Source organism: Triticum aestivum, chromosome 6D (genome assembly GCF_018294505.1).
Source record: "Triticum aestivum cultivar Chinese Spring chromosome 6D, IWGSC CS RefSeq v2.1, whole genome shotgun sequence".
Lineage (NCBI taxonomy): Eukaryota > Viridiplantae > Streptophyta > Magnoliopsida > Poales > Poaceae > Triticum > Triticum aestivum.
In genome coordinates, this window is record NC_057811.1 from 479057720 (window position 1) to 479083927 (window position 26208).

Here is a 26208-nt window from a genome sequence, read left to right on the forward strand (position 1 = left end):
TGTGCAACTCCCGGATACCGTAGGAATGCTTTGGGTGTGCCAAACGTCACAACGTAACTGGGTGGCTATAAAGGTACACTACAGGTATATCTGAAAGTGTCTGTTGGGTTGGCACGAATCGAGACTGGGATTTGTCACTCCGTATGACGGAGAGGTATCTCTGGGCCCACTCGGTCATCATCATAATGAGCTCAATGTGACTAAGTAGTTAGTCGCGGGATCATGTATTACGAAATGAGTAAAGTGACTTGCCGGTAACGAGATTGAACGAGGTATTGGGATACCGACGATCGAATCTCGGGCAAGTGACGTACCGATTGACAAAGGGAATTGTATACAGGATTGATTGAATCCCCGACATCGTGATTCATCCGATGAGATCATCGTGGAACATGTGGGAGCCAACATGGGTATCCAGATCCCGCTGTTGGTTATTGGCCAGAGAGCTGTCTCGGTCATGTCTGCATGATTCCCGAACCCGTAGGGTCTACACACTTAAGGTTCGGTGACGCTAGAGTTGTTATGGGAATTAGTGTGCAGTTACCGAATGTTGTTCGGAATCCCGGATGAGATCCCGGATGTCACGAGGAGTTCCGAAATGGTCCGGAGGTAAAGGTTTATATATGGGAAGTCCTATTTTGGCCACCGGAAAATGTTCGAGATTTTTCAGTATTGTACCGGGAAGGTTCTAGAAGGTTTCGGAGTGGGCCCCACCTGCATGGGGGGACCCACATGAACGTGGGTAGTGGGGGCAAAGCCCCACACCCCTGGTCAAGGCGCACCAAGATCCTCCCTTAGAAGGAATAAGATCATATCCCAAAGGGATAATATCAAGATCCCTAACACTAGTAGAAAAAGGGTCAAATGTGAAGCACATTAGTGCCGGTTTGATTTTGAGCCGGCACTAATGTGTCCATTAGTGCCGGTTCCAACGGCTAGGCGGGCGAAGATCATTACTCTGGTTCATGAGCAACCTTTAGTACTGGTTCGTGTCACGAACCGGTACTAATGAGGCTGCGTCAGGCTGTGGTCAGGCTGGGGCCCCACGGGCACCTTTAGTACCGGTTCGTGCCATGAACCGGTACTATAGTTTCTTAGTAAGCTGTTTTTTAGTCCCACCTCGCGAAGAGAGAGGCACTAGGAGCGGTTTATAAGCCCTGAGTGCAGAGACGATGAAGGAGAGGCGCAATGCTCATCTGCACGTTGCTTAGCTTTAAGCCTTGAGGAATAGTGTAGACTGCACGGAGCTATGTGCAGTGCAGTTTGGACTATTCCGAAAGGCTTGAAGCTAATTAACGAGCATTGTGCCTCTTTTTTATCTTTAATAACTTATTACAACTCCGGACTTCTTGTGTTACGACAAAAACTGGACGCACTTTGTGTACAAACTGGACAATCTCTTTCGAAGTATCAGGGTTTCTGACGAGAACTCATCTGTTACATGGGCACTTCATTTTTTTAAACTTATTACAACTCCAGACTTTTTTGCGTTCCGTACACACCATTCAAAGCGACGTCATCAATTTAGAACACTTTCTGACATCATTTGCTATTTTTTAGTCATTTACCGATTTGTTTAGAGAGCTAAATGACCGTGAAATTGAAAATCACTACAAAATGAACTCTGAAAATGTCGAAACTTGGCATGGTATCATCATTTCACCCACATAGTATGTGCAAAAGAGTAGAGAGGGTTACGGCAAAAACTGGACGCACTTCTTGTACAAACTGGACAATCTCTTTCGAAGTATCAGGGTTTCGGACGAGAACTCATCTGTTACACAGGCACTTCATTTTTTCAACTTATTACAACTCCAGAAATTTTTTGCGTTCTGTACGCACCATTCAAAGCGACGTCATCAATTTTCAACACTTTCTGACATCATTTGCTATTTTTCAGTCATTTACCGATTTGTTTACAGGGCTAAATGACCGTGAAATTAAAAATCACTACAAAATGAACTCTGAAAATGTCAAAACTTGGCATGGTATCATCATTTCACCCACATAGCATGTGCAAAAGAGTAGAGAGGGTTACGGCAAAAACTGGACGCACTTCGTGTACAAACTGGAAAATCTCTTTCCGAGTATCAGGGTTTCGGACGAGAACTCATCTGTTACACTGGAACTTCATTTTTTTTAACTTATTACAACTCCAGACTTTTTTTGCGTTCCGTACGCACCATTCAAAGCGACGTCATCAATTTTCAACACTTTCTGACATCATTTGCTATTTTTCAGTCATTTACTGATTTGTTTACAGGGCTAAATTACCGTGAAATTGAAAATCACTACAAAATGAACTCTGAAAATGTCGAAACTTGGCATGGTATCATCATTTCACCCACATAGCATGTGCAAAAGAGTAGAAAGGGTTACGGCAAAAACTGGACGCACTTCGTGTACAAACTGGACAATCTCTTTCGGAGTATCAGGGTTTCGGACGAGAACTCATCTGTTACACTGGCACTTCATTTTTTTAAACTTATTACAACTCCAGACTTTTTTGCGTTCTGTACGCACCATTCAAAGCGACGTCACCAATTTTCAACACTTTCTGACATCATTTGCTATTTTTCAGTCATTTACCGATTTGTTTAGAGAGCTAAATGACCGTGAAATTGAAAATCACTACAAAATGAACTCTGAAAATGTCGAAACTTGGCATGGTATCATTATTTCACCCACATAGCATGTGCAAAAGAGGAGAGAGGGTTACGGCAAAAACTGGACGCACTTCGTGTACAAACTGGACAATCTCTTTCGAAGTATCAGGGTTTCTGACGAGAACTCATCTGTTACATGGGCACTTCATTTTTTAAAACTTATTACAACTCCAGACTTTTTTGCGTTCCATACACACCATTCAAAGCGACGTCATCAATTTTCAACACTTTCTGACATCATTTGCTATTTTTCAGTCATTTACCGATTTGTTTAGAGAGCTAAATGACCGTGAAATTGAAAATCACTATAAAATGAACTCTGAAAATGTCGAAACTTGGCATGCTATCATCATTTCACCCACATAGCATGTGCAAAAGAGTAGAGAGGGTTACGGCAAAAACTGGACGCCCTTCGTGTACAAACTGGACAATCTCTTTCGGAGTATCAGGGTTTCGGACGAGAACTCATCTGTTACAATGGCACTTCATTTTTTCAAACTTATTACAACTCCAGACTTTTTTGCGTTCCGTACGCACCATTCAAAGCGCTGTCATCAATTTTCAACACTTTCTGACATCATTTGCCATTTTTCAGTCATTTACCGATTTGTTTAGAGAGCTAAATGACCGTGAAATTGAAAATCACTACAAAATGAACTCTGAGAATGTCGAAACTTGGCATGGTATCATCATTTCACCCACATAGCATGTGCAAAAGAGTAGCGAGGGTTACGGCAAAAACTGGATGCACTTCGTGTACAAACTGGACAATCTCTTTCGAAGTATCATGGTTTCTGACGAGAACTCATCTGTTACATAGGCACTTCATTTTTTTAAACTTATTACAACTCCGGACTTTTTTGCGTTCCGTAAGCACCATTCAAAGCGACGTCATCAATTTTCAAAACTTTCTGACATCATTTGCTATTTTTAGTCATTTACCGATTTGTTTAGAGAGCTAAATGACCGTGAAATTGAAAATCACTACAAAATGAACTCTGAAAATGTCGAAACTTGGCATGGTATCATCATTTCACCCACATAGCATGTGCAAAAGAGTAGAAAGGGTTACGGCAAAAACTGGACGCACTTCGTGTACAAACTGGACAATCTCTTTCGAAGTATCAGGGTTTGGGACGAGAACTCATCTGTTACACTGGCTATTCATTTTTTTAAACTTATTACAACTTCAGACTTTTTTTGCGTTCCGTACGCACCATTCAAAGTGACGTCATCAATTTTCAACACTTTCTGACATCATTTGCTATTTTTCAGTCATTTACCGATTTGTTTAGAGAGCTAAATGACCGTGAAATTGAAAATCACTACAAAATGAACTCTGAAAATGTCGAAACTTGGCATGGTATCATCATTTCACCCACATAGCATGTGCAAAAGACAAAACAAAAAATAAATAAAACAGAAAATAAATAAAACAGAAAATTAATAAAACAGAAAAGACAAAAACTATATAAAAAAATTACTCAAAAATAAATAGCAGAAAATAAATAATGCAGAAAAGAAAAAAACTATATAATTTTTTTATATTCACAAAGAAACTAAATACAGCAAAAAAAGCTACTCAGAAATAAATAGAAGAAAATTATATAAAAAATTGTTGGGGCGCTGCCTAGTGGGCCTGCCAGACCTAGGGTTTGCAAATACAGGCCCAGAAGGACCAGCAGGCTCACAGGGCAGCGCGCCGAAGTTAGGCCAAGAAGCCTGCTATAGAGAGGAGTTCGAGACAGCAGCCGCGCCGGGGCTTTTAAACTGGTGCGGGCGCCCCTCGGCTAGCGAGGTGGGACTAAACTTGCCCGCACCGCTCCTGCGCCAACGCAGCCCTTTAGTACCGGGTCGTGGCTCCAACCGGTACTAAAGGGGGGCCTTTAGTACCGGTTGGAGCCACGACCCGGTACTAAAGGGGCAGTTTCCCGCCCCTTGGCCTGGCGAAAATTGGCCTTTAGTACCGGTTGGTGGCTCCAACCGGTACTAAAGGCCCCTCCTATATATATGGCACTTACGAAAAATTCAGTTTCATCGACCACCACTTCTTCTCCAACTACTTCGCGCGACATCGCCGCCGCCGCCGCCGCGTCGTCGCCCATCGCGCGCCGCCCTCACAGGCCCCGCCGCCCTCGCCGCCCCCGCCGCCCGTCGTCGCCGTCACCGCCGTCGCCCCCGCCGCCCGTCGTTGCCGTCACCGCCGCCGCCCCCGCCGCCCCGTACTACGTCGCCGTGTCGATCGCGCCGTCGCCCCGGCCCGCCGCTCGTCGTCGTGCCGTCCCCGTCGCATCGCCGTCTCGCGCCGCCGCCCGTACGCCGCCGCCCCGCTCGTACACACACACACACACACAGAGAGACACACACACACATATTGTTTTTACTTATTTTTTGTTTTCTGTTGTTTAGATTAATGTTAGATAAATTACGTAGATAAGAATGTTAGAATGTTAATATTAGATGAATTATATGGAAAAGATGTTAAATATTAATGTCAATTTTACATGAATTAGCTAGATATTAATTAGGTATATATATGAGATTTGAACTAGTTGAATTAATATAACTAGTTTATTTTTAGTATGAAAATTAATAGAATAAGTTTATTTTTAGTAAGAAAATTTAGGTATATGAGATTATTTGAACTAGTTGTATTAATATAACTAGTTTATTTTTAGTAAATGCTTAGTTGAACTAGTTGAATTAGTAGAACTAATTTATTTTTAGTAAGAAAATTTAGGTATATGAGATTTGATGATCTAATTAAAATATTACTATATATATAGCTACTTTATATATATTTTAGTAAGAAAATTAATAGAACTAGTTTATTTTTAGTAAATTCTTAGTTGAATTAGTTGAATTAATAGAACTAGTTTATTTTTAGTAAGAATATTTAGATATCTGAGATTTGATGATTTAATTAAAATATTACTATATATAGCTACTATATATATATATTTTAGTAAGAAAATTAATAGAACTAGTTTATTTTTAGTAAATTCTTAGTTGAATTAATAGAACTAGTTTATTTTTAGTAAGAAAAATTAGATATCTGAGATTTGATGATCTAATTAAAATATTACTATATAGAACTAGCTACTTTATTTTAGTAAGAAAATTAATAGAACAAGTTTATTTTTATTAAATGCTTAGTTGAATTAGCTGAATTAATAGAACTAGTTGAACTAATAGAAGTAGTTGAATTAGTTGAATTAATGGAACTAGTAAGTGTTTAATGTTTCACCTATATGAACATAGGAAATGTCGTCTGACGACGAAAAAGATTTCATTAAGTGCGAATTCTGTGAAGACCAGCGCGGCCTGTGCGACAGAAATTTCCTTGTTGATGATAGGCGCTTCAGCATCAAGCTGGATGAGAACATCGAAGTGGATACAGTAAGTCACAACGACAAGTCTTTTTTCGTAATTAAGCATGACTTATATATGCTTCATTTGCTTCAACTTATAATTTTAAATTTTCACTATTCTACTAGCGCATCCCCTGCCATGCAAGAATTTTTGTCTTGGATAAGATAGGTTTCAGTGCTATGGAAACTATGGAGGTAAAGAGAGTTTACCTGAAGACCGAGCATGGTTATACTTTCAACATCAAATTATACAATGCAGACACGTACACCTATTTTGAATGCAAAACTTGGCAAACACTATGCAAGGCTTATGCATTTGAGCCTGATATGGTTATCACCTTTGATATTCGTCCGGAAGATGATATTGAAGGTAATAGAGACATCTGGGTTAATGTGCAGACGCCTCCAGTTCTACCATTATGTGAGTTTCTCAACCATATTTATGTCTTTGATATTGTTTATTCAAAAATAGTTGACAACTAATTTCTATTGACATCTTATTTCCATTCAAGCAAACATGTCCGGCGCTTGGTAGACAGGACCTACTACTGTCCCGGAGCTGAACTAAACTGCGAGGAGATAAGTCATTATGTTTCATGGCTTGAGGATCTTGATGCTGTTAAGAGAAATCATTTTCCTGAATTTGAAAATCTTAGTACTCAAAACGTGTGACCAATAGTGATCGTATTGAACTACGGTCACATGTATTTATGAAAGATGGTAAGATTTTTACTATTAGTCCTCAGTGCATCTTTTGCATACATTATTTTTCAAGCCAAACTTTCATTCCTAAGTATATTAATTACTATACGATGTTCTTCAACAGGGACTCCCGATGACAGTTGTGCCTCAGTGGATCGAGACTAAAGGTCGCATGTCAATTGTTAGCTTACGGCCAAGATATCCTACAGTGCACATGAGTGCATTCAGGATTTCTGAAAGCGATGAATGCTTAATAGTGAAAGATTGGAGCAAAATTGTTAACGATCACAAAGAAGTACTAGGGGGCAGCAATCAGAAGCGCATCCCACGATTAGGAGACAGGTTCATCTGCATACTCCAATATGATGAATCAGGAGAGCTATACATGTTCTATGCTATTTTACCTGAGAGAGAGCAGCAGGAGTGATTTAGCTAGTTATCATGCTCTTAGTACTTGTTGTCCTCTCATGCGTGTCCGTGTTCTTCGTCCTGAACTTAATCTCAAAGAGTGATTTGCTTTTGTGGTGTTATGAACGCTTATAATATCATGACCATGTTGAACTCGATAATATCTTTGCTAGCTAGTATATACTGTTGTTGGTGATGATATGATGCAAGAGTTTTTATATTAATATGATGATGATGAGTTATTATATCATTTATGAAAGAAACCGCATATTAGTTTCAACTGGATGGATCCTAGCTAAGTGATCAAGTATATGCCATATCCATATTACTTGGGATATGGCATATACTTGATCACTTAGCTAGGATCCACATGCATCCAGTCGAAACTAATCTGCGGTACTTTCACTTAATGATTTAACAACTCATTATAATGTAAAACAATCACTAAATTAAATTGAAAACACAAACTAAAGGAAAAATAAAAATTAAAACCAAAACACACCCAAACATTTAGTACCGGTTGGTGTTACCGCACCCGGGCCTGGCTCGTGCCACGTGGTGGCACGTTAGCGCCGGTTCGTGCCGAACCGGTACTAAAGGGGGGGCCCTTACGAACCGGCGCTAAAGCCCGGTTCTGCACTAGTGTAAAAAAGGGGGATAACAATCGGTGGGGAAGGGAAATGATGGGATTTCTTTCCCCCACCTTTGCCAACGCCCCAATGGACTTGGAGGGCAAGAAACCAGCCCCCTCCACCCCTATATATAGTGGGGAGGCGCATGGGAGCCGCACCCCTTCCCCTGGCGCAGCCCTCTCCCTCCCCAACACCTCCTCGTCCGTAGTGCTTGGCGAAGCCCTGCCGGAGAACTGCAAGCTCCACCACGACGTCGTCGTGCTGCCGGAGCTCTCCCTCAACTTCTCCTATCCCCTTGCTGGATCAAGAAGGAGGAGACGTCCTCGGGCTGTACGTGTGTTGAACGCGGAGGCGCCGTTGTTCGGCGCTTAGATCGGAATCAACCGCGATCTGAATCGCTGCGAGTACGACTCCTTCATCCACGTTCTTGTAACGCTTCCGCATCGCGACCTTCAAGGGTATGAAGATGCACTCCCCTCTCTCTGGTTGCTAGTCTCTCCATAGATTGATCTTCGTGATGCGTAGAATTTTTTTAATTTCTGCAACGATCCCCAACACCAATTTGGGGCAGCAACTTGTTTCGCCGGGCTAGGCGAGGGAGGTGGTGAAGATTTCTCGGCTTCCACACGGGTTTAATGGACGCGTTTGAATGCGGCGAGGAGGCGTGTTCAGCCGGGCGTGCAGCGGGCGGCGCCCTCGGTCGGCGCGCCGCTTCAATGGCAGAGGCAGTGTGGAGGCCACGTCCGCCCTGAGCCGCCTTCAATGTGGAGCGGCGTGCTCTACAACGGCATGAACGTGGGCAGCTGGGCGACAATCGAGAAGCACGTGTGGGTGGGAGATGTGTTTTTGGTTGGCCAGGGTGGCCAGAAGCGGGCGTGAAAGCAGTCCGGACTCCCGCAAACCTGCCGCCCAACTGTGTTAAAAGGTGCTAAAAGGCCTAAAAAGAAAGCTGCACGAATTGTAAGCACATTTGAATGAACTCTTGGACAGCTTCATTGGAGCAACTCATGCGAAGGTGGTTTGAAGGAAGATTTTTTTTTTAAAAGGAGGATATGCCCGGTCTCTGCATCAAGACGATGCATGCAGCCATGTATTATTAATAAAGCAAAATCCAACAGTTGAACAACATTGACTCGGGAATAAAACGGGAAAAAATCTGAGGCCGCATGCCTGGTGACATGTATTTTTTTCTTCTCTATCTTCTCTTTGGTTTTCTCAAAAAAAAAAAACTTCTCTTTGGTTTTTTCTCTTAGGTGTTTTGCTTGCTAATCCATATCTGTACATATGCCGCGCGACTCGTCACAGGTGTGATGCGCTAACATGCATTCCATGGCGCAACACAGTTGTGCTCCTTACATGTGTACCGGAAGGTTTGATGTGCAATGCCGTACATGTATGTTGCATGGTGTATGGATTTGAGATTCATGACGCGTTAGAGGTGTGATATGCCCGTGAAATACACTATGCTCCGCGAGCACAACTTGACCACCATATAGAGTACAAGTATACTACACTGGTTAGTACAAGTTTACTACACAGGTCAGTACAAATTTACTACGACTAGGAGTACAAGTGGCATAATAGTAAGTGTTAAAACTTATCATTATGGAATCTGATTTTCAAGATCTTGACACGAGGAGCGTGCAAGTGGTCCGTGATTTGGACACATAGTTCATGAGATATATATTTTTTCAGAATTTGGATCTAGCAAAAAAAAAAAAGAGCACAAACCAATCCTCTCATCACCTCCCACCCATGGAGAAAACACATCAATACTCTCTGGTCGTGATAAGTGGCGTATATGCACTGCGCCAACTTGTCGCCACTCGAGGAGTTTTGAAGTATCCCTTGCAAAAGGTACCCTCAACTACTGATTACAAGATTCAATTGATGGTGCACAAGCTAATTTACCCTGCCTACCATGGACAAACTAATAATGGCGTCGCTCGCGTTACCATCCCCGCGCTACTCGTCTAGGCCAGCCATACACCATGCCAGCTTGCCAGGCTGGAAACCGCTCAAGCGCGCCTCTGATTGGCGACCCAAACACAAAAATTTCCTTATCTTTTCCGGGTTTTTTTACTCCACTCTCATTTCAGCAAATATTTTGGTGTTGTTCTTACATACAATGCATTAACATTATCTTGAGACACATGAACATTTCTTTACGCATATTTATATATGTAATCCATTTAGTTTACTAATAATAATTAAAAATATTCGTTTGTCATAACAATAAATATTCATTTAATTTACTATCATGCATTTTTTAAATCACGTATATTGAAAAAAAATCACATAATAAAAAAATGAGGCAACTTTTAAAAAGTTCATGCAAATAAATAAAAGTGTTCACACAGTTTTAAACACTATTCATATATTCGAAGTAACGTGTGTGACATAATAGAACACCCATAATATCTTGAGATAGTTGCATAGTCCAGTGATGGATGGGCCTAGAAATGAGCAAATTATGCTGCGCTAGCATGTGTTGTTTATAGTTTAGTAGGTTGGGCCAAAACTGCTTATATTCTCCACTGTATATTTGGGCTAGTGATGGCTAAAATGCTACGTACTAACCCAGGTCCTAGGCCCGCCCATGTGCATGTCAGCACATAAACTTGTGACACTTGTCTCATGGGTTCAGTTTAATACATCAACTTGCAAAGTGCATAAAGCACGAACCAGACCGGAAATTTGAAGCACACAAAGGTTTTTATCCCAATCAAGCCATAAATGGATAATTAAGCTTAGATGGTCTTCCATGCTGGAAAACAACGCACATGTGGCACACGTGATGAAGCCGGACTAGGTAGGGAACATTTAACTTGTGAATAGATCCTTGATTTTATTTTTTTGCCATTCCTCATTTGCAATCTATTTAGTGATAGAGAAGATGAGGCACCATAGCAACGGCATGGTCAACCTCAATGTTGCTTAACTTTCGCGGCAGGGAGATGGAGCCGCGACATGGAGGACCAGATGAAGAACCGAATTACGGTGAGTTTCGTCCTGATCTTCCAATTTCTTGTCAAAATTCGCCTTCATGCGAGGAGCATAAAGAGCAGGCAGTCCTACTGGTCAAGCCCCTTACATGATTGTAGGGTTCTGATGAAGGTGTGTGAAAATAGAGGAGAAGGACCTTGTGATGCAATTTGAAGATAACATTGGAATTTGCAAACTTCTAGAGATGACGAGGCAAGAGAAATGGCTCACGTGCATAGCATATGCATCATTTCCCAGCACAATCAGCCCTCTTGTAGGCCTGATTTGGACCAACATGATCATGGAGCCAAACTGATGGACTGGTCCATTTCATTTGTATTGCAAGTGCAATTACCTCTTTTGTACCCCCATACTCGTGTCACTTCTAGTACTATAACACTTGCTCGCCAATGTAAGTCGTCTAATTGCTAGTGAAAAAATGAAATTTGATTGAACCACTTCACAAATAAGAGTAGATTGAGTTTGACTCAAATGTTCAGACAAATTAGAAGTGCGCCACATGCTTCTTTGATTCTATCTATTTCTTTATTTTGCAAGTTTTGATGTAGGTCAAACATATTCATGTCAATTTGCGGTAGGCTTTGTTGTCTATGCATTATGTCAATTGATATTTGTAAATGAGAACTCATAGTCATAACAAGTGGCCGCGATGCCCTTTTGTGAGCACTGATGTGCAGTTGTTGCAACTGTGAGCTCCAGCGGCTGGTGGGGGTAGGTGGGATAGAAAGAAAATCTCATGGCAGTTGTTGTTTTGTGGGAAAGAAAGTTCCTATTCTCACCTAGATGTAGTCCAGAAATGTGTTGGACTAAGGGCTATAGACTCTAGGTAACTAGAAAAAGGGTTAAAGTGAGATTTTTTTAGCCAAAGCTCGTAGAGAGTGGAATAGGGGATGATTGGAATTGCTCTGATACACAATCGATGACTAACTAGTTTCTTTCCTAACCAGTGACGTAGCTAGGATATGGGTACGCCCTGGGCCAGCTTCATTGGAACAATAATTACTGTAGCTGCAGTACAAAGTGCTTTCTTCCAAGCCCCAGGCCATGGCCCGGGTGGCCCGGAGCTTGGCTACGCCCCTATTCCTCACCTTTCTCAAAGAAGACTTTCGCCAAATTGACGTGATCACTTTAACTACTCATGTCAGGCTATGTCTAAAGTGGAAGAGGTCCCATAATTGCCAGTGTCACTGGCGCGGAGTACCGATTGACACGACTATTGGAAGCGTTATCGCCAAAATGGTGATTGGAACACCTCTTCATGTCTGGGGTGAAAACCCCTGACCTAACCTTTATTGGCCATGCTTACTGACCAACTTGCATAAGGCATTGTCTCGTTGCTGGTGTGCTAGCATTTGTTGGTTGGTCGCGGTAGCAAGGACATAAATCCTTATCCAGGTTGTCTCTCACCGGACGTCATGATGACGGAGCGAGGGCCTTTATCCCTTCTTGAAGATGTTGCTGTGAAAAAGGTCGACCTACTCTGTAGGTGTTACATTCATATCTTAAGGATTTTGACATAGGTATCAATTGTACTCTCTTTATTGATGTTTTTAATCTTATTGACGTGCATCAACTACAATAAAAAAATTGTGTGTCAACCTTCTTTTCAATCTCTAAAAAAAACCTCCTTTAAAAAACAGTACTGTGTTTATACAAGCGCTTGCATCTGTACATTATTAAAAAAATCTCTAAAAAACCTCCTTTTCAAAAGGGAAAGAAGGTGTGAATTGTAACCCACATCAACTATTAAACAAAAATACACAGATGCATCTAGAGCCCTTCAGCACGCAGCAAGTCATGTAGTCGCAAAGTGTTTTTTACCGGTGCCGGGAGCTACCGGTGCTTCTCTCACCAATAGGGTGCTGCCAACTCAAAAGTTGTATCCATGTATTTCTCCCCTTTGTTCATTTAACTCCATTGTATTCGATCAGCTGGGGTCCCACCCACATGCATGTCCCTCTTTTCACGTACACCTGACGCGCCTCTCACATTAGACGTACAGTCTATGTCAGTTCATTTTCTCCAACCAATCAACCTCTCTCACTTTAAACTTATTTGAAATATTTTGTAAAGTAGATCTGAATTTGAAAAAAAAACATTTCAATGTATTTCAAAAACTAATTTCAATTTATTTCAAAATACTAATTCCTCTCACTTTTTTATGAAACTGATTTTACTTATTTTAATTTTATATATCCCAAAAGAGTGAAACTAATTATTTTTCAACTTACGTAGAACTTATCTGTTTTCTTAAAAAGCATATTTTAATCCTTTCATAAATATTGTTCACAAAACGGTGAAACTTTGTATTTCAAAAGTGTAATGTATTTGAAACGAGTGAAATTACTTTAAATCCGTTTTTGAAACGAGTGAAATATATATAGGAGTATTTCAATTGAGTGAGCATAATGTATTTCCTAAATGAAAATAAGCGTATTGTGTTTTCTGAAACTATTGAAATTAGTGAAATTAATATATTTTGTAATGATTGAAATCAGTTTTTTGAAACAAGTGCAATATACTATTTCAATTGAGTGAGTGTAATGTGTTTCCTGGAATGAGTGAAATAAGTTATTTTTAAAAACTGAAATATAACCAATATTTTGTATGAAACTGCTTTTTTTAGTTTTTAAAATTGATATTTTTGATGAGTGAAATACATTTAAATATTTTTTGTAAATTCGCTGTGAATTTAGTTCTGCAAATGAGTCTAATGTGTTTTCTGAAACGAGTGAATATATTTTTGAAACAAGTGAAATTGTTTTTTAACTGATAGTTTTTCTGAAATGAGTGAAATCAGTTTCCTGAGTAAATAAAATATTTTTCGAATTGAGTGAAACCAATATTTGAAATGAGTGAAATTTGTTTTCCGTACACATGACACATATTTCGGTGTGAAATACGTTAAATATAGTGAAATGTGATTTCTAAAATGAGTGAAATCTATCTTATGTAAATGGGTGTAATGTGTTTTTCGAATCTAGTGAAATGTGAAACTAACTGAAAGGTTTTCTGAAACTAGTGAAATATGAAACTGACTGAAATGTGTTTTCTAAACTGAGTGAAACGATTAAATTGAAACTAGCCAAGTGTATCCAAGATTGATCTTGTTTTAAAGGTCTTGTCGCCCTAAATTCAAAAATATAAAAAGTTTTAAAACTGGATATTTAGTTCAAAAGTTATCAGCCTTTTAAAGTGTTACATGGTAAACAAAGCGAATGTATTTAGTGTTTGCATGCATCCGTGGTCAACCTATTTGCTCTTACCCTGACACCTGACAAAATGTGCTGCTGTGTCCCTCGTTCAGCGGAGTATATCTGTTTGTATAAGAATTGTATTGCTAAAAGATAAAAATAAAAGCATGGTGGGGTCTTCAGCCAGATTAATCTCAAAGCAACGTTTAACGGTGGATGCTCCACTGGTAGCTCCCGGCTCCGGTAAAAATACTTTTTCGGTCATGTAGTTAGAATAAGCAACGCTCAGTGATCCAGCCTAGGTTGGACTTTGGAATCGTCAATGGAGTGATATGCTTATATAAACAGCAGCGTGTGGATCAGCTTGGAATATTCCTAGCTGGGACTTACAAGTTCGACCGCACCCACATCGAGCACAGTACCTACAATGGCAACTTCTTCTCCCTCGGCTACGGCGATCCAGATGCCTGCACCGACCGCGACCAAGGAAGTCGACGACCACGGCGAGATAACAGCCGCCGGCACGGCACCGCCAACAGCAACCCCCACAATGGACAGGGTGATGTCGAGCGTCACGAACCTTGCGCAGCTCCTGCCGACGGGCACGGTGCTGGCGTACCAGGCGCTGGCCCCGTCCTTCACCAACCACGGCAAGTGCGAGGCCTCCAACCAGTGGCTCACCGTGGTGCTCGTCGCCATCCTCGTCGTCATGTGCCTCTTCTTCTCCTTCACCGACAGCCTCGTGGGCCGCGACGGAAAGCTCTACTACGGCGTCGCCACGCCCCGTGGCTTCAACGTGTTCAACTTCCCCGGCGAGGACGAGAACCGGGAGTGGGACAGGGACGAGCTCCGGAGTCTCCGCCTCCGGCCGCTGGACTTCGTGCACTCCTTCTTCGCCGCCGTGGTTTTCCTCACGGTGGTGTTCAGCGACGTGGGGCTGCAGAACTGCTTCTTCCCCGACGCAAATAGGAACACCCAGGAGCTCCTCAAGAACCTGCCGCTGGGCATGGCGTTTCTGTCCACCTTTGTATTCACCATCTTCCCCACCAAAAGGAAGGGCATTGGATTCAGCGACAATACTCCTCGCAGGAAGGTCGATCATTCAATTTAATCAAGTTCTTTTTCCAGATTTTTTGAAGAAAAACAAGGAGCTAGGGAAAACATAGCAGGAACTGGAAACAATGAAATGTGTGATAGAAGTTGTTGATTGTATCAAAGGAGAGAAATAATCGCGAAGTTTTTGAAGTATATATTTTTCGTACTATAAGAGAGTGGTTTCCTCCCGGTTTCATTAACGGAATCATGGTAGTTCGTACAGAAATATAACAAGACAGAACGCATGTATAACCACCGGCTCATGCAAAACGCATGAGAAGCAACATGAACAGATACACTGTCGCCGCAAGCTTCAAAGGCAGACCATAAGGATCGGCAAAAACAGAACAATTAGTATCCAGCATGATCGCTGAAGCGGTTCCAGCACGACAGACCATAAGGATCGCCAATGTTTCAAAGGATTATAAAAACAAAAACGTTCGATTGATGTCCCGCTGTCATTGTAGCAGCCGTACGTACGTGGGAACCAAGCTACAAGCTGCTACTGGCCAGCCAGTGTAATCGTTTTTTGCCCAAGGAGCATATGTTATGTCGCGTGAATTTTGTCGCCGTCCAACGTCCATATCTCTCAGAGCTGTCCACATACGCACCCACGCAAGCACGTACGCACATAGATGCTTCGAGCTGGAGCTTTCTTTTCCTTTTGATTCGTTGGTCATATATATGTACGTTCATATCTTTTGGCCTTGGACGTTTCTTCCTCTCTCCGTCCGGTAACGTTGAATATTACTAGAAGATATATGCCGATCTCTTGTTCGTCGATGTGATCAGCTGCTGCTCGTGTCATGGGGTCGCTTTCTTTTTACCGTGTCAACCGATGCAGCATGTCTCTCCCATTACATTGCCATGCACGTCTGTCTAATTGATTAGCACAATTTTTCCTTAGGACTTATTTGAAACTTTTTTTAGATTAGCACGAGTGGCTGCGCCAAATTTGACCCCGGAGCGCGCCCTTGAAGTCAAACAGCACATACAGGATGAGTCGCCGTCTCAATATAAATATAACGCCGAATAAGGAGCGTGGTAAGCTTTTTTCCATACGGCTAGTAGGGGTCGTGCTTATGTCTTGCTTTAAGCGAGACAGAGATCCCCGTCCTGATGGTGAGTCTAGTATTGTCTGAGGGCGTGTGGAGGTGTTTCTCTGTCGGATCTCGCAGGATTCAGTCGGTGCTGGCCTTCGGTGGATCTGTTTGGATTCGGTCTTCGTTTGTCTTCGTTTGGGTGTTTACAGGTTTGATCCTTCTGATCTATGACTTTTTTCATCGGCGATGGCTGCTACTCTAGTGCGCTAGTCCTGGCGACTTAGCACGTGGACTTTCCGACTATCTACTACAACAAGGTTTGCCCGGCTCCGGTGTGGGAGGGGCGATGATGGCAGCGCGCCTTCGGCTTGCTCCAGTGCTTGTAGTCATCGCTAGGTTGTCCACGAGCATTGTTGTAATTTTTATTAACTCTGCTGTTTTTTGTACTGCCATGATTAAAGATGAATACATTAGAAATTTCTCACAAAAAAATGAGACAGAGAGTTGCACCACACATTAAATGAAGCCCGCAGTATTCCAGTCCAGTTGGATTTTCTTTCTTCCTTTGTTTCGTTCTTTGTCCTGTTCATTTTTTCCTTCCTTGGTCCGTTCGTCCATCTATTTCTTTTTATTATCTTTTTACTCTTGTTTATATCTTAAAAATATTCTAGATACATATAGCCCATTTCCACAAACAAATAAAAATAAATAGATATAACCCAAAATGCTTACTTAATGTTTAAAGGTGTTCATTTCAAATTTAAAATTTTCATATACTATAAGAAATTGTGGGCACAAGTTTCTAAAAACATTTCACCATTCAAAAAAATGACCGTTGCATCAAAAAACCTTTGTGTGGTTCAAATTTTTGGCCTTGTTCGTGCTTCGTGCACTTTGCAAGTTGATATATTAAACTCAACTCATGAGTCAATAGTCACAAAGTTTATGTACTGACATGCACATGGGTGGGCCTAAGACCTGGGTTAGGAGCATATAAGCCCTAATCTAGCCCAAATACACAGTGGAGAACATAAGCAGGTTTGGCCCAACCCACTAAACTGTAAGCAACAACACCTGCTTGCCCAACATAGGCCCCTCGTTTGCAACCCTAAAAAAAGGGCCCCTCGTCTGCAAGATATTGTGGGTGTTCTATTTGTTTTCTATCAAGTAAAACCCAGCAAAAACTAGGGCTGATGCAGACGCATGGGACGGTGCTATCTCAAAACCATATTACTACCGTCGAATGTTTATTGAAGTTGTGACGCATGGTGTGGACACGAGCCCCAAGACCCATGGTTGGACTGTGCGCCTGCTTTCTTAGGTGTTTTCCAGTGATTCCGTTGCATACACAGTTTAATGGATCGATGGCATCATGGCAATATGCAGAGCATGAGAGAAGCTGCTAGCGATTGGTAGTATCCTACGCGTGCAGAGTTTCTGCAAGCGAGCACACATGCACTTGGATGAACAGTACAATCTAAAAATATATTCTTATATACATATAATCTAAAAATATTATATATATATATATGTGTGTGTGTGTGTGTGTGTGTGTATGTGTGTGTGTGTGTGTGTGTGTGTGTGAGAGAGAGAGAGAGAGAGAGAGAGAGAGAGAGAGAGAGATTGATGTGTGTGTTTCACCTGCTTGCAATATTTCGGGATGAAATAACGTTCATGCAGGTCTTGGAAAAAATGATATCGGTGTCTTCAAAAAGATTATTGTTGGAAGCATTTGGGAGCATCAATTTTGTTTGGTTGCCCAGGCCTCTATGAATGTGATTCTATCACGAAAATTTGCATGCAAGTGAAACACTTGTCAATGTTTGTTGGCAAAAAAAATAATTTTTTAAAATTCTTTCAGTACTGTTTTGGATTTTACGGTTCACATCAGGTGCATGTGAGCTCGTGCTCAGGAGAGCACCTTCTACTAGTACTACTCTTTCTTTTTGAGAGAGAGAATCTAGTGCTTCTATTCAAGGTCGCAGGAAATCGATGAAAGATTCACGGTCCAATGCATGCATGGACCGACGAAGTAAACGGAAAGGAACGAGACATGGACAGCTCTGCAACGTAGTATATTACAACCAACTTGCATGATGAAGAACGGGTTAGGAATGAGAAATGAACGAGACATGGATGAAAGAAATAACACACTAACATATTACAACCAACTTGGAGAAAATAATTCGCAACGAGCCAAGTAGCTATCTAGCCAGCAGCTTCCTTCTCACGGCTGCTAGAGTAACAACCGTTTTTTATCCTTCTCGGAGTCAGAGGAATCTCGGCCCATTGCATGCTGCTGTATCGCATACGTACAAAACAAAACAATGGAAGATGAGTTGTACCTCTAGCAATGCCGCAACAGAGGTGATATGGATACAATTAGCTTTGGGGATGAGCATGCTCAGTTGCACTTTTTTGTTGTGGCAATATTGATGCAACATATCTTCCACTAATCCGGTCTTCCATGTGAGGGATAAGCACATGCATCGAGGTAGGTTAACATTTCACGATCATGTGGCATAAAGATTATTGGAAATTCGGTTCATGCCACGGGTGGTCAAGTCGCAGACGAGTTTACAGAACCAGTGTTTGCAATAGCTTAACGGATTTTAAAAACCTCGACTTAAACAAGTTAGACTGATGGAGGATGTTAAGATTTACTCTCTTTCATCCAAAATAAGTGTGGTGGTTTTAGTTCAAGATCGGAGGGAGTACTTAGTTAAGATGTTGTGAAATTCTTATAACCGGTACGTCTATAAATCAAATTTTTGTTGGATCTCATTCTCGATTCACACGTTGTAACCATTTTTTTTTTTTTGTAAATGCTCTGGCTAGGCCGTTGCGACCCTTGCTGGTAGCATACTAGAGGGTCTTCTAACCATCCACATACCTGAATCGACCAAAGGCTTTTGATTTTGCTATGGGAATAGTGGCCCTAGCAACGTCATCCTAGTCCCTAGCCCACTCTGCAAAGAATGGTGATCCACGGCCGATGCGCACATTGACAAGGGCATTTAATGGCTAGGGATGCCCAAAACAGCAAATCCAACTGCTGAAATTGCTAGTGCGTTAAGGTGGAGAGATTAACGTCCAATTTTAATGTCTCTAGATGTATATATGTGGCCTCCCCACTCTGCTTCTTACACCGCAAGTTTTAGATTTGTCCACATAATATTTTTTTAGTGGAATGGCTCGGATCCAATTGATTAGGTGTTTATCCAATAAATTCAAGTGTTTATCCTAAATTTCAGGATTATTTTGTTTCATACAAGTATTTAGTCAGTAAAATGAATTGAGAATCGAGATAAGAAAGAAGTGTAAGGTATGGGTCGCCAAATATGAGAGAACTTTAGATAAAAACTTGATTTAGTTAAGGATTTTTTGTATAAAAAAATCGAGCTTAAAGCAAACAAAGGGAATGGAGAGCTCTGATAAGCCTGGGAGGCTGGGACGCAGGGCACCTACATAATTATACACTTGCTTTGGACAGAAAACATTTCCTTGTTTACAAAAGAACCATGGCACACGCACACTGAACATATATAATTAAAAAAAAACTTCATGATTTTCTCCAACATGATACAGTCAAGCAACTTCTACGCCTGCGAGGAGCGGTGTCGTCAAATCCGATTGAGTATGAATTTCCTGAAGGATTCAATTTTTTTCAATCAATTTCTGGCAAGTGTCAACTTCAAGTTACGAGAATCAGTCTTAATTAATTTAAGGGATGGACCACCTTTTGACGAGGAGCGTTGTCAGTGAACCCAATGCCCTTCCTTTTGGTGGGGAAGATGATGAACACAAAACTGGAGAGAAACGCCATGCCCATGGGCAGATTCTTGAGCAGCTCCTCGGTGTTCCTGCCAGCCTCGGGGAAGAAGCAGTTCTGCAGCCCGACGTCGCTAAACGCCACCGTGAGGAAAACCACCGCCGCGAAGAAGGCATGCACAAAGTCAAGCGGCCGGAGACGGAGCTTCCGAAACTGGTCAAGATCGTTCCACTCGTTCCTTTCTTCCTCGCTGGAGAAGTTGAACACGTTGAAGCCGCGTAGTGTTGCGAAGCCATAGTATAGCTTTCCATCGCGGCGACCGACAACGCTGTCGGTGAAGGCAAAGAAGAGGCACGAGACGGTGAGGACGACGACCAGCGCCCCAGTGAGCCATTGGTTGGAGGTCTCGCACTTGCCGTGGTTGGTGAAGGACGGGGACAGCGCCTGGTAAGCCAGCACCGTGCCCGTCGGCAGGAGCTGCGCTAAGTTCGAGACGCTCGACATGACCGTGGCCGGTGCAGGCCCCGTGGTAGGTGTTGGCGGTGCTGTGCCGGCGGCTGTTATCTTGCCGTCGTCCTCGTTGGTCAGTGGATGTATCTGGATCGCCGTGGGCGACGACGAAGAAGAAGATGCCATTGTACGCCTACTGTGTGCTTGATGTGTGTGCTGGCTCTGAAAGATGGAATGCTCCAAACGGATCGACACGTTGAGGTTTATATAGAGGCACGTATTGCTGAATGATTCCAAAGTTCAAATTTAAGTAGGTGTTGGCGCGTTGACTAGTCTTTACTTGGTATTGCTGCATGCATGCTGAAGGGCTCTACACTACACGATTGCATGTACCTGGTCCCAACTCTCTAGCTTGTTTTGGTGAATGGTTAATTAGTGCAAGTTGTAGTTAACTTATAACCAACTCGTCTGACATGGGCATATAGTTTACAGCTAGCACGTGAATTTAATTGGTGATACATGCTATGCAAGTCTTCTTCCAGGAAGGTGAGGAAGGAGAACTAGTCGTAGCTACTCATGGGCTTTTTTACGCAAGTACGCCATTTTTTTTACTCACGTTAATTTCCTCCTGATCCCCCTTTCAAAAAGAAAAAATCCTCCTGATTGTCTACCCCGTTCGAAATTACACCCCACATAAAATGAATACCAACAAAGTTATTATTGCTCAAAGCATAACTGAACAAAAGAGGTCTTTCATTTTGGAAGTGAGAGGATGCACTGTCCCACATAAAGATTCTAAAACTGTAGCAGTCGACAAAAGGATATAATTTCTCTAGAAACACCCAGTAAACATAGATGCACGCACGTGTAAAACACCCAGTATATTTTTTTTGCGTAGTTATCCTAAATTTAGCTGTTTATCCCAGTTAGTTTACATAGTTATTATCCTAAATTTCTGTACTAATTAATTTTATACAAGTATGTTAATCATTGTAAAATGTGGTGGGGTAGATGGAAGAAGTGTTGTTTCGCAAAACGGGAGAGACCTCTTCAGGCAAGCTGGATTTATAGCTCATGATCATCTTTCAAAATAACAACGTCGATCTTAAAGCAAATAAGGGAATGGAGGGCTGTGATAATTGATATCGTAGGAGGCTGTGATGCTTTCATACCTATACAATTGATTTTAATGGCAGAAAAACACTTTGTTTATATGACAACTATGACAAAGTATATACGCACTCCGTTGCATAATGTAGTGCATATAGATTTTTTTTTAAAAAGTCAAACCTCACAAACTTTGACCAATTTTTTGGAGAAAAACATTCACATCTAGAATGCCAAGCATATATCATTAGATTCATCGTAAGAAGTAGTTTCATATTTTATATATTTGGTATTGTAGATATAAACAGTTTTCTCTATAAACTTAATTGGTCAAAGTTTGCAAAGTATAATTTTTCAAAAAATCCGTACGCACTAAATTATGGAACAGAGGGAGTATATACTTGGAAAACTTTGTCTTTCTCCGGTGATATACAGTTAAGCAACTTCTGTTACACATTAGTTCCATTACTTTCAATCAAACTTTTCTTTTGAACTGGGTTACTCCCACTTTCATCACTTTGACATAACGGAACTACATTGTCTGCCTATAGCAAACAGGATACGGGAAGAAAAGAGTGAATTCATGCAGTATTAAGAAACCCATCATCTCACTCAGCAATCAGCACACACCAAACCTGATAGCACTATAACCAGTAAACCCTACAATACAAGGACAAAAACAAAGGATAGCAACATCGACCCCATCACATTACAAGCCAGCACAAAATTTATGAGACACTTAATCAACATGGATGGCAACTACGTATATTTTCGCTGGTCCTTTGTTCTTACACTTGTGGGAATCAAACTTTATTCAAGCTGGGATGGATGACCTTTTGGCGAGGAGTCGTGTCATTGAATCCGATGCCCTTCCGTTTGGTGGGGAAGATGATGAACACAGAGCTAGACAAAAACGCCATTCCTAGCGGCAGGTTCTTGAGAAGCTCTTGGGTGTTCCTGCCGGCGTCCGGAAAGAAGCAGTTTTGCAGTCCCACGTCGCTGAACGCCACCGTGAGGAAAACAACTGCCGCGAAGAAGCCATGCACGAAGTCCAGCGGTTGGAGGCGGAGCCTCCGGAACTCGTCCAGACCGGACCACTCCCGCCTCTCATCCTCGTCGGAGAAGTTGAACACGTTGAAGCCGTGCGTCGTGGCCACACCGTAGTACAACTTTCCATCGTGGTGGCCAATGACGCTGTCGGTGAAGGAGAAGAAGATGCACACGGCAGCGAGGACAGCGACCAGCGCCGCGGTGAGCCACTGGTTGGAGCTGGAGGTCTCACATTTGCCGTGGTTAGTGAAGGACGGGGACAATGCCTGGTACGTCAGCACTGTGCCCGTTGGCAGGAGTTGCGCAAGGTTTGCGACGCCAGACATGACCCTGTCCGTGGTTGGCGTTGGCAGTGCCGCGCCAGCGGCTGTTATCTTACCGTCGTCGACGTCGTTGGTCGGTGGAGATACCTGGGTCACCGTGGACGACGGAGAAGAAGAAGATGCCATTGTACGTACCTTCTACGTATTGTTCTCGATTCGGGCGGGCGCGTGTCCTAGCTAGGAATAATGTTCAAGTTGCCGTTATATAGGCAAACTAATCCTAGTACGCGAATGATTCCAAAGTCCAAAGCTCTATCAAGATATACTACATGCATGCATCTACCAGGGTTTCAACTCTCTAGCTAGCTGTGTTTAAAAACTACTAGTGTAAGTTGTAATTAATTATAACCATGACCAGTTAAGCCAGCACGTTAATTTCATTGGTACTAATACGCTATGGAAGCCTTCTTCCGGGAAGGTGAGGAAAGAGAACTAGCTAAGCTTCGGCTTGTGCATAAGTGTGTAATTTTTTACTCACGTGAGTTTCCTAGATGTCTCCCCAGGCTAGTTTATTTTCGTGGGCATTTCCTAAAGTGACCGCTGAAGCAGAACCTTGCATGAATGCAAGCGTGACAATGGTTACTTGCGTGCTTGCACCAAAATGAATATGGGAGCCACTTAGAAGGAGAGCGGTTTTTCTACCACCGTACACTATAAGGTGTGCATTCCAAGCGTTGAATGTGTTGTGAGATTAATGATTTCAGATTTTGTTCATATATGACGAAGCATTAATCATAGTTTTAAATAGCCGGCTATAGCTTCGCTATAGCCCGCTATAGCCTTTTTAGCAAGATGCTGCTAAATGGTCTCATGCACAAGTAGCACGCTATAGCTCGCTATAGCCCGCTGCTATAGCTGATTTTGAGGTCCGCCGCTATTTTTCATAGCCCGCTATTTAAAATATTTAATATACACTTTGAAACACACACTCAAAAGATTTTAGATCGGTTTTACTTTCTGTTTGTGATTGTTTTCCTGATCTATATCCTGCATCCAGTTGCAAGGCTTTGCTTTTATCTCTACTGAGTTGTAATAATTCCGTGCCGGCTATTCTTGGTTGCGATGAGAGTCATAAAACGTTGACCTGGATGTTTGCCTTGCCTTTAATAAAAGTTGGGTCAGGGGGGTAACCCATTTGATTTAAAAACATGAAAAATCTCATAAAGCTAGATAAAACCCCGACGGGTGTACTCTTCTTTTGTCGGTACACAACAAAACATTATGAAGACCTTCGAAACAAGGAGATAACCCAACGAAACATTATATAACACTTTCAAACAAGATGAACTTCAACCAAATTAGAAAACTTGGCATGAAACTTGAACATTGGAGGTGAATGCATCTAGCGTGCATGCCAGAGAAACCACTTCTCCTTGGGGAAGGCTACCCTTCCGCGAGGCTATGTCAGCTCATGTGCCACCTGCGGAGCGCCCCTATTGGATTTTTTTATTTATTTCTCATACATTTTATTTGTACATTTTTCCTTTTATGTTAATTTATCCATGAAGGAAATACTCGGCATGCATGCTACTGCATGTGTCTGTTCCATTATACTGACTTTCGTATTATTATGATGGTTTTATTATTATTGCATATGCATAGTATATGTTGTGCCAATCAATAATATAGCCCGAGCCATTAAACACACCGGCCAAATGACATCAATTCATGGAGGAATGCTACATCTCGATCTTGTCTTCAAACAATCAATTTTGACTATCAAGTATGTATTTGATGTATTATATGCGTTTAGACATAAATTTATATAGGATGTAAATGAGCAAACTACCAGCAACTATCTATTGGAATAGGGTGTGGCTAGATCTCAGTCTGAGACTTAACCAACTCTCGGTCAAGTGACACAACATATAAAAAAGAAGAAATAAAAAATTAAAAAGAAATTTTGCACAGATCTCCACGTAAGATCTCACAAATATAGCATCAACTGAGACTTTGTTAAGTCTCAGTCGACTGAGCTTTAGCAATGCCGATTGAAATATAACCCATTTGTGCAATATGGCATGATTTCTCATTGGACCTAAAAGTTTATTGCCTGTCCTTCTAGATTTCCGATGATGCCATAGGCGAAGCGTCTGGCTGTTGCCTGGCGCCTAAGAGCCTCGTATGTGTCGCCTTTTTCAATAGAGGCATTGGTTGAGCTATCATTGTTGGTCTTTCTGTTTTTCCAGTTGGATATATAGGTACCTCTAGGGGACTTTTGGCAATTCGTTGTTAGGTTAGTTTTGTAGTGCTATTAGTTTTTGTCCCATGGTGTGTGTGCCAATTGCGAGCGCGTGTAGTGGGTTTCTCGATAGTGCCTTGAACTCACTCGTTCTCAATTTCGTATGTATCCATCCTGGCTGATGTAATCTTAAAAGTATGTATTTACATTATGTCAAAGCAATGCAAAGGGGCAAGCCCAGTTCAAAGCTCCGCCATTCTATACGAATGCAATGCTCTCAGATTAGTATGTGTTTATTCAATTAGTTCCTCTACATTCACGTTGGGATTGATGTTCAAATCAATGCTCGCAACGCCTTTATAGAGTAACATCACTCCCATCAGCTAGCTAGTCTGCCCTTATATGATATTGTTTTTTTCTTTCTTCCAAAAATAGGGAAAACACTCGACCTCTGCATCTAGTGATGTACTGAGCCTATTAACTGGGATCTCGTATGTAACAATAGATCCCTATCAACTTCATCATTATCGTATCCACAAAAACAGATGAATATTGACAGGTTGAACCAAGATATACGTAAAGCAACTTGGCGCAGCCACTCGTGCCAATAAGGCATGCATGAGCATGAGCATGAGCGAGAGACGTATGCATTGGCACGGTAAAGAAAGCGATCTCTCACAATACAAGCGGCTGATCAACGAGGCATCGATATCTTCTATCTATTCAAGGTCGTCGGAGAAGGAAAGAAACGTTCAAGGTCCATATGCATATGCATAGACCAGGGACGAATTAAATTAATGGTAAAGAAATCAGCTGCATGAGGCTCGAAATATGGTCGTAGCCGGCATGTACGTACGTACGTGGACAGCTCTGCATGATATGGACTTGAACGTATAATTACCAACTTGGAGGAAAGCAATCCGGAACAAGCATAGTAGGTAGCAGCTTCGTTCTCACGACTGCTGCTAGAGTGACGACGGCCGGACATCGACCCTTTTTTTTTATCCTTCTCGGAGTCACAGAAGTCTGTGCGGACTGCATGCTGTATTGCTAGCTGCGTCGTATACGTAAATACAACTCTTCCATTGGTTCGTACTACAATCCCATTTTATTGTTGTATGGAAAATAGTATCGGCCAGCCTTTATGAGAATATATATTGTTCATGTCCAGGAGCCGTCTATTCGGTGTGAGTAGTACAGGGACCAG

General features: G+C 41.9%; 3 protein-coding genes across 3 annotated transcripts; 1 reads left to right on the top strand and 2 right to left on the bottom strand.

Moving 5' to 3' along the window:
- The first annotated feature begins 14367 nt into the window (after positions 1-14367).
- Positions 14368-15402, top strand: LOC123142156 (protein DMP10-like). Its single transcript, XM_044561161.1, has one exon. The coding sequence runs from the start codon at positions 14407-14409 to the stop codon at positions 15088-15090; it is 684 nt and encodes a 227-aa protein (XP_044417096.1). The 5' UTR covers positions 14368-14406; the 3' UTR covers positions 15091-15402.
- A 4433-nt stretch (positions 15403-19835) lies between these two features.
- LOC123142759 (protein DMP2-like) lies at positions 19836-20547 on the bottom strand. The gene has a single exon (XM_044561524.1). The coding sequence runs from the start codon at positions 20523-20525 to the stop codon at positions 19836-19838; it is 690 nt and encodes a 229-aa protein (XP_044417459.1). The 5' UTR covers positions 20526-20547.
- A 1702-nt stretch (positions 20548-22249) lies between these two features.
- Positions 22250-22945, bottom strand: LOC123142760 (protein DMP10-like). Its single transcript, XM_044561525.1, has one exon. The coding sequence runs from the start codon at positions 22943-22945 to the stop codon at positions 22250-22252; it is 696 nt and encodes a 231-aa protein (XP_044417460.1).
- Between the last annotated feature and the right edge of the window lie 3263 nt (positions 22946-26208).

Bases quoted from the DNA above. Each gene is read 5' to 3' on its own strand.
- LOC123142156 (XM_044561161.1), top strand. From the start codon at position 14,407: ATGGCAACTTCTTCTCCCTCGGCTACGGCGATCCAGATGCCTGCACCG.
- LOC123142759 (XM_044561524.1), bottom strand. From the start codon at position 20,525: ATGGCATCTTCTTCTTCGTCGTCGCCCACGGCGATCCAGATACATCCA.
- LOC123142760 (XM_044561525.1), bottom strand. From the start codon at position 22,945: ATGGCATCTTCTTCTTCTCCGTCGTCCACGGTGACCCAGGTATCTCCA.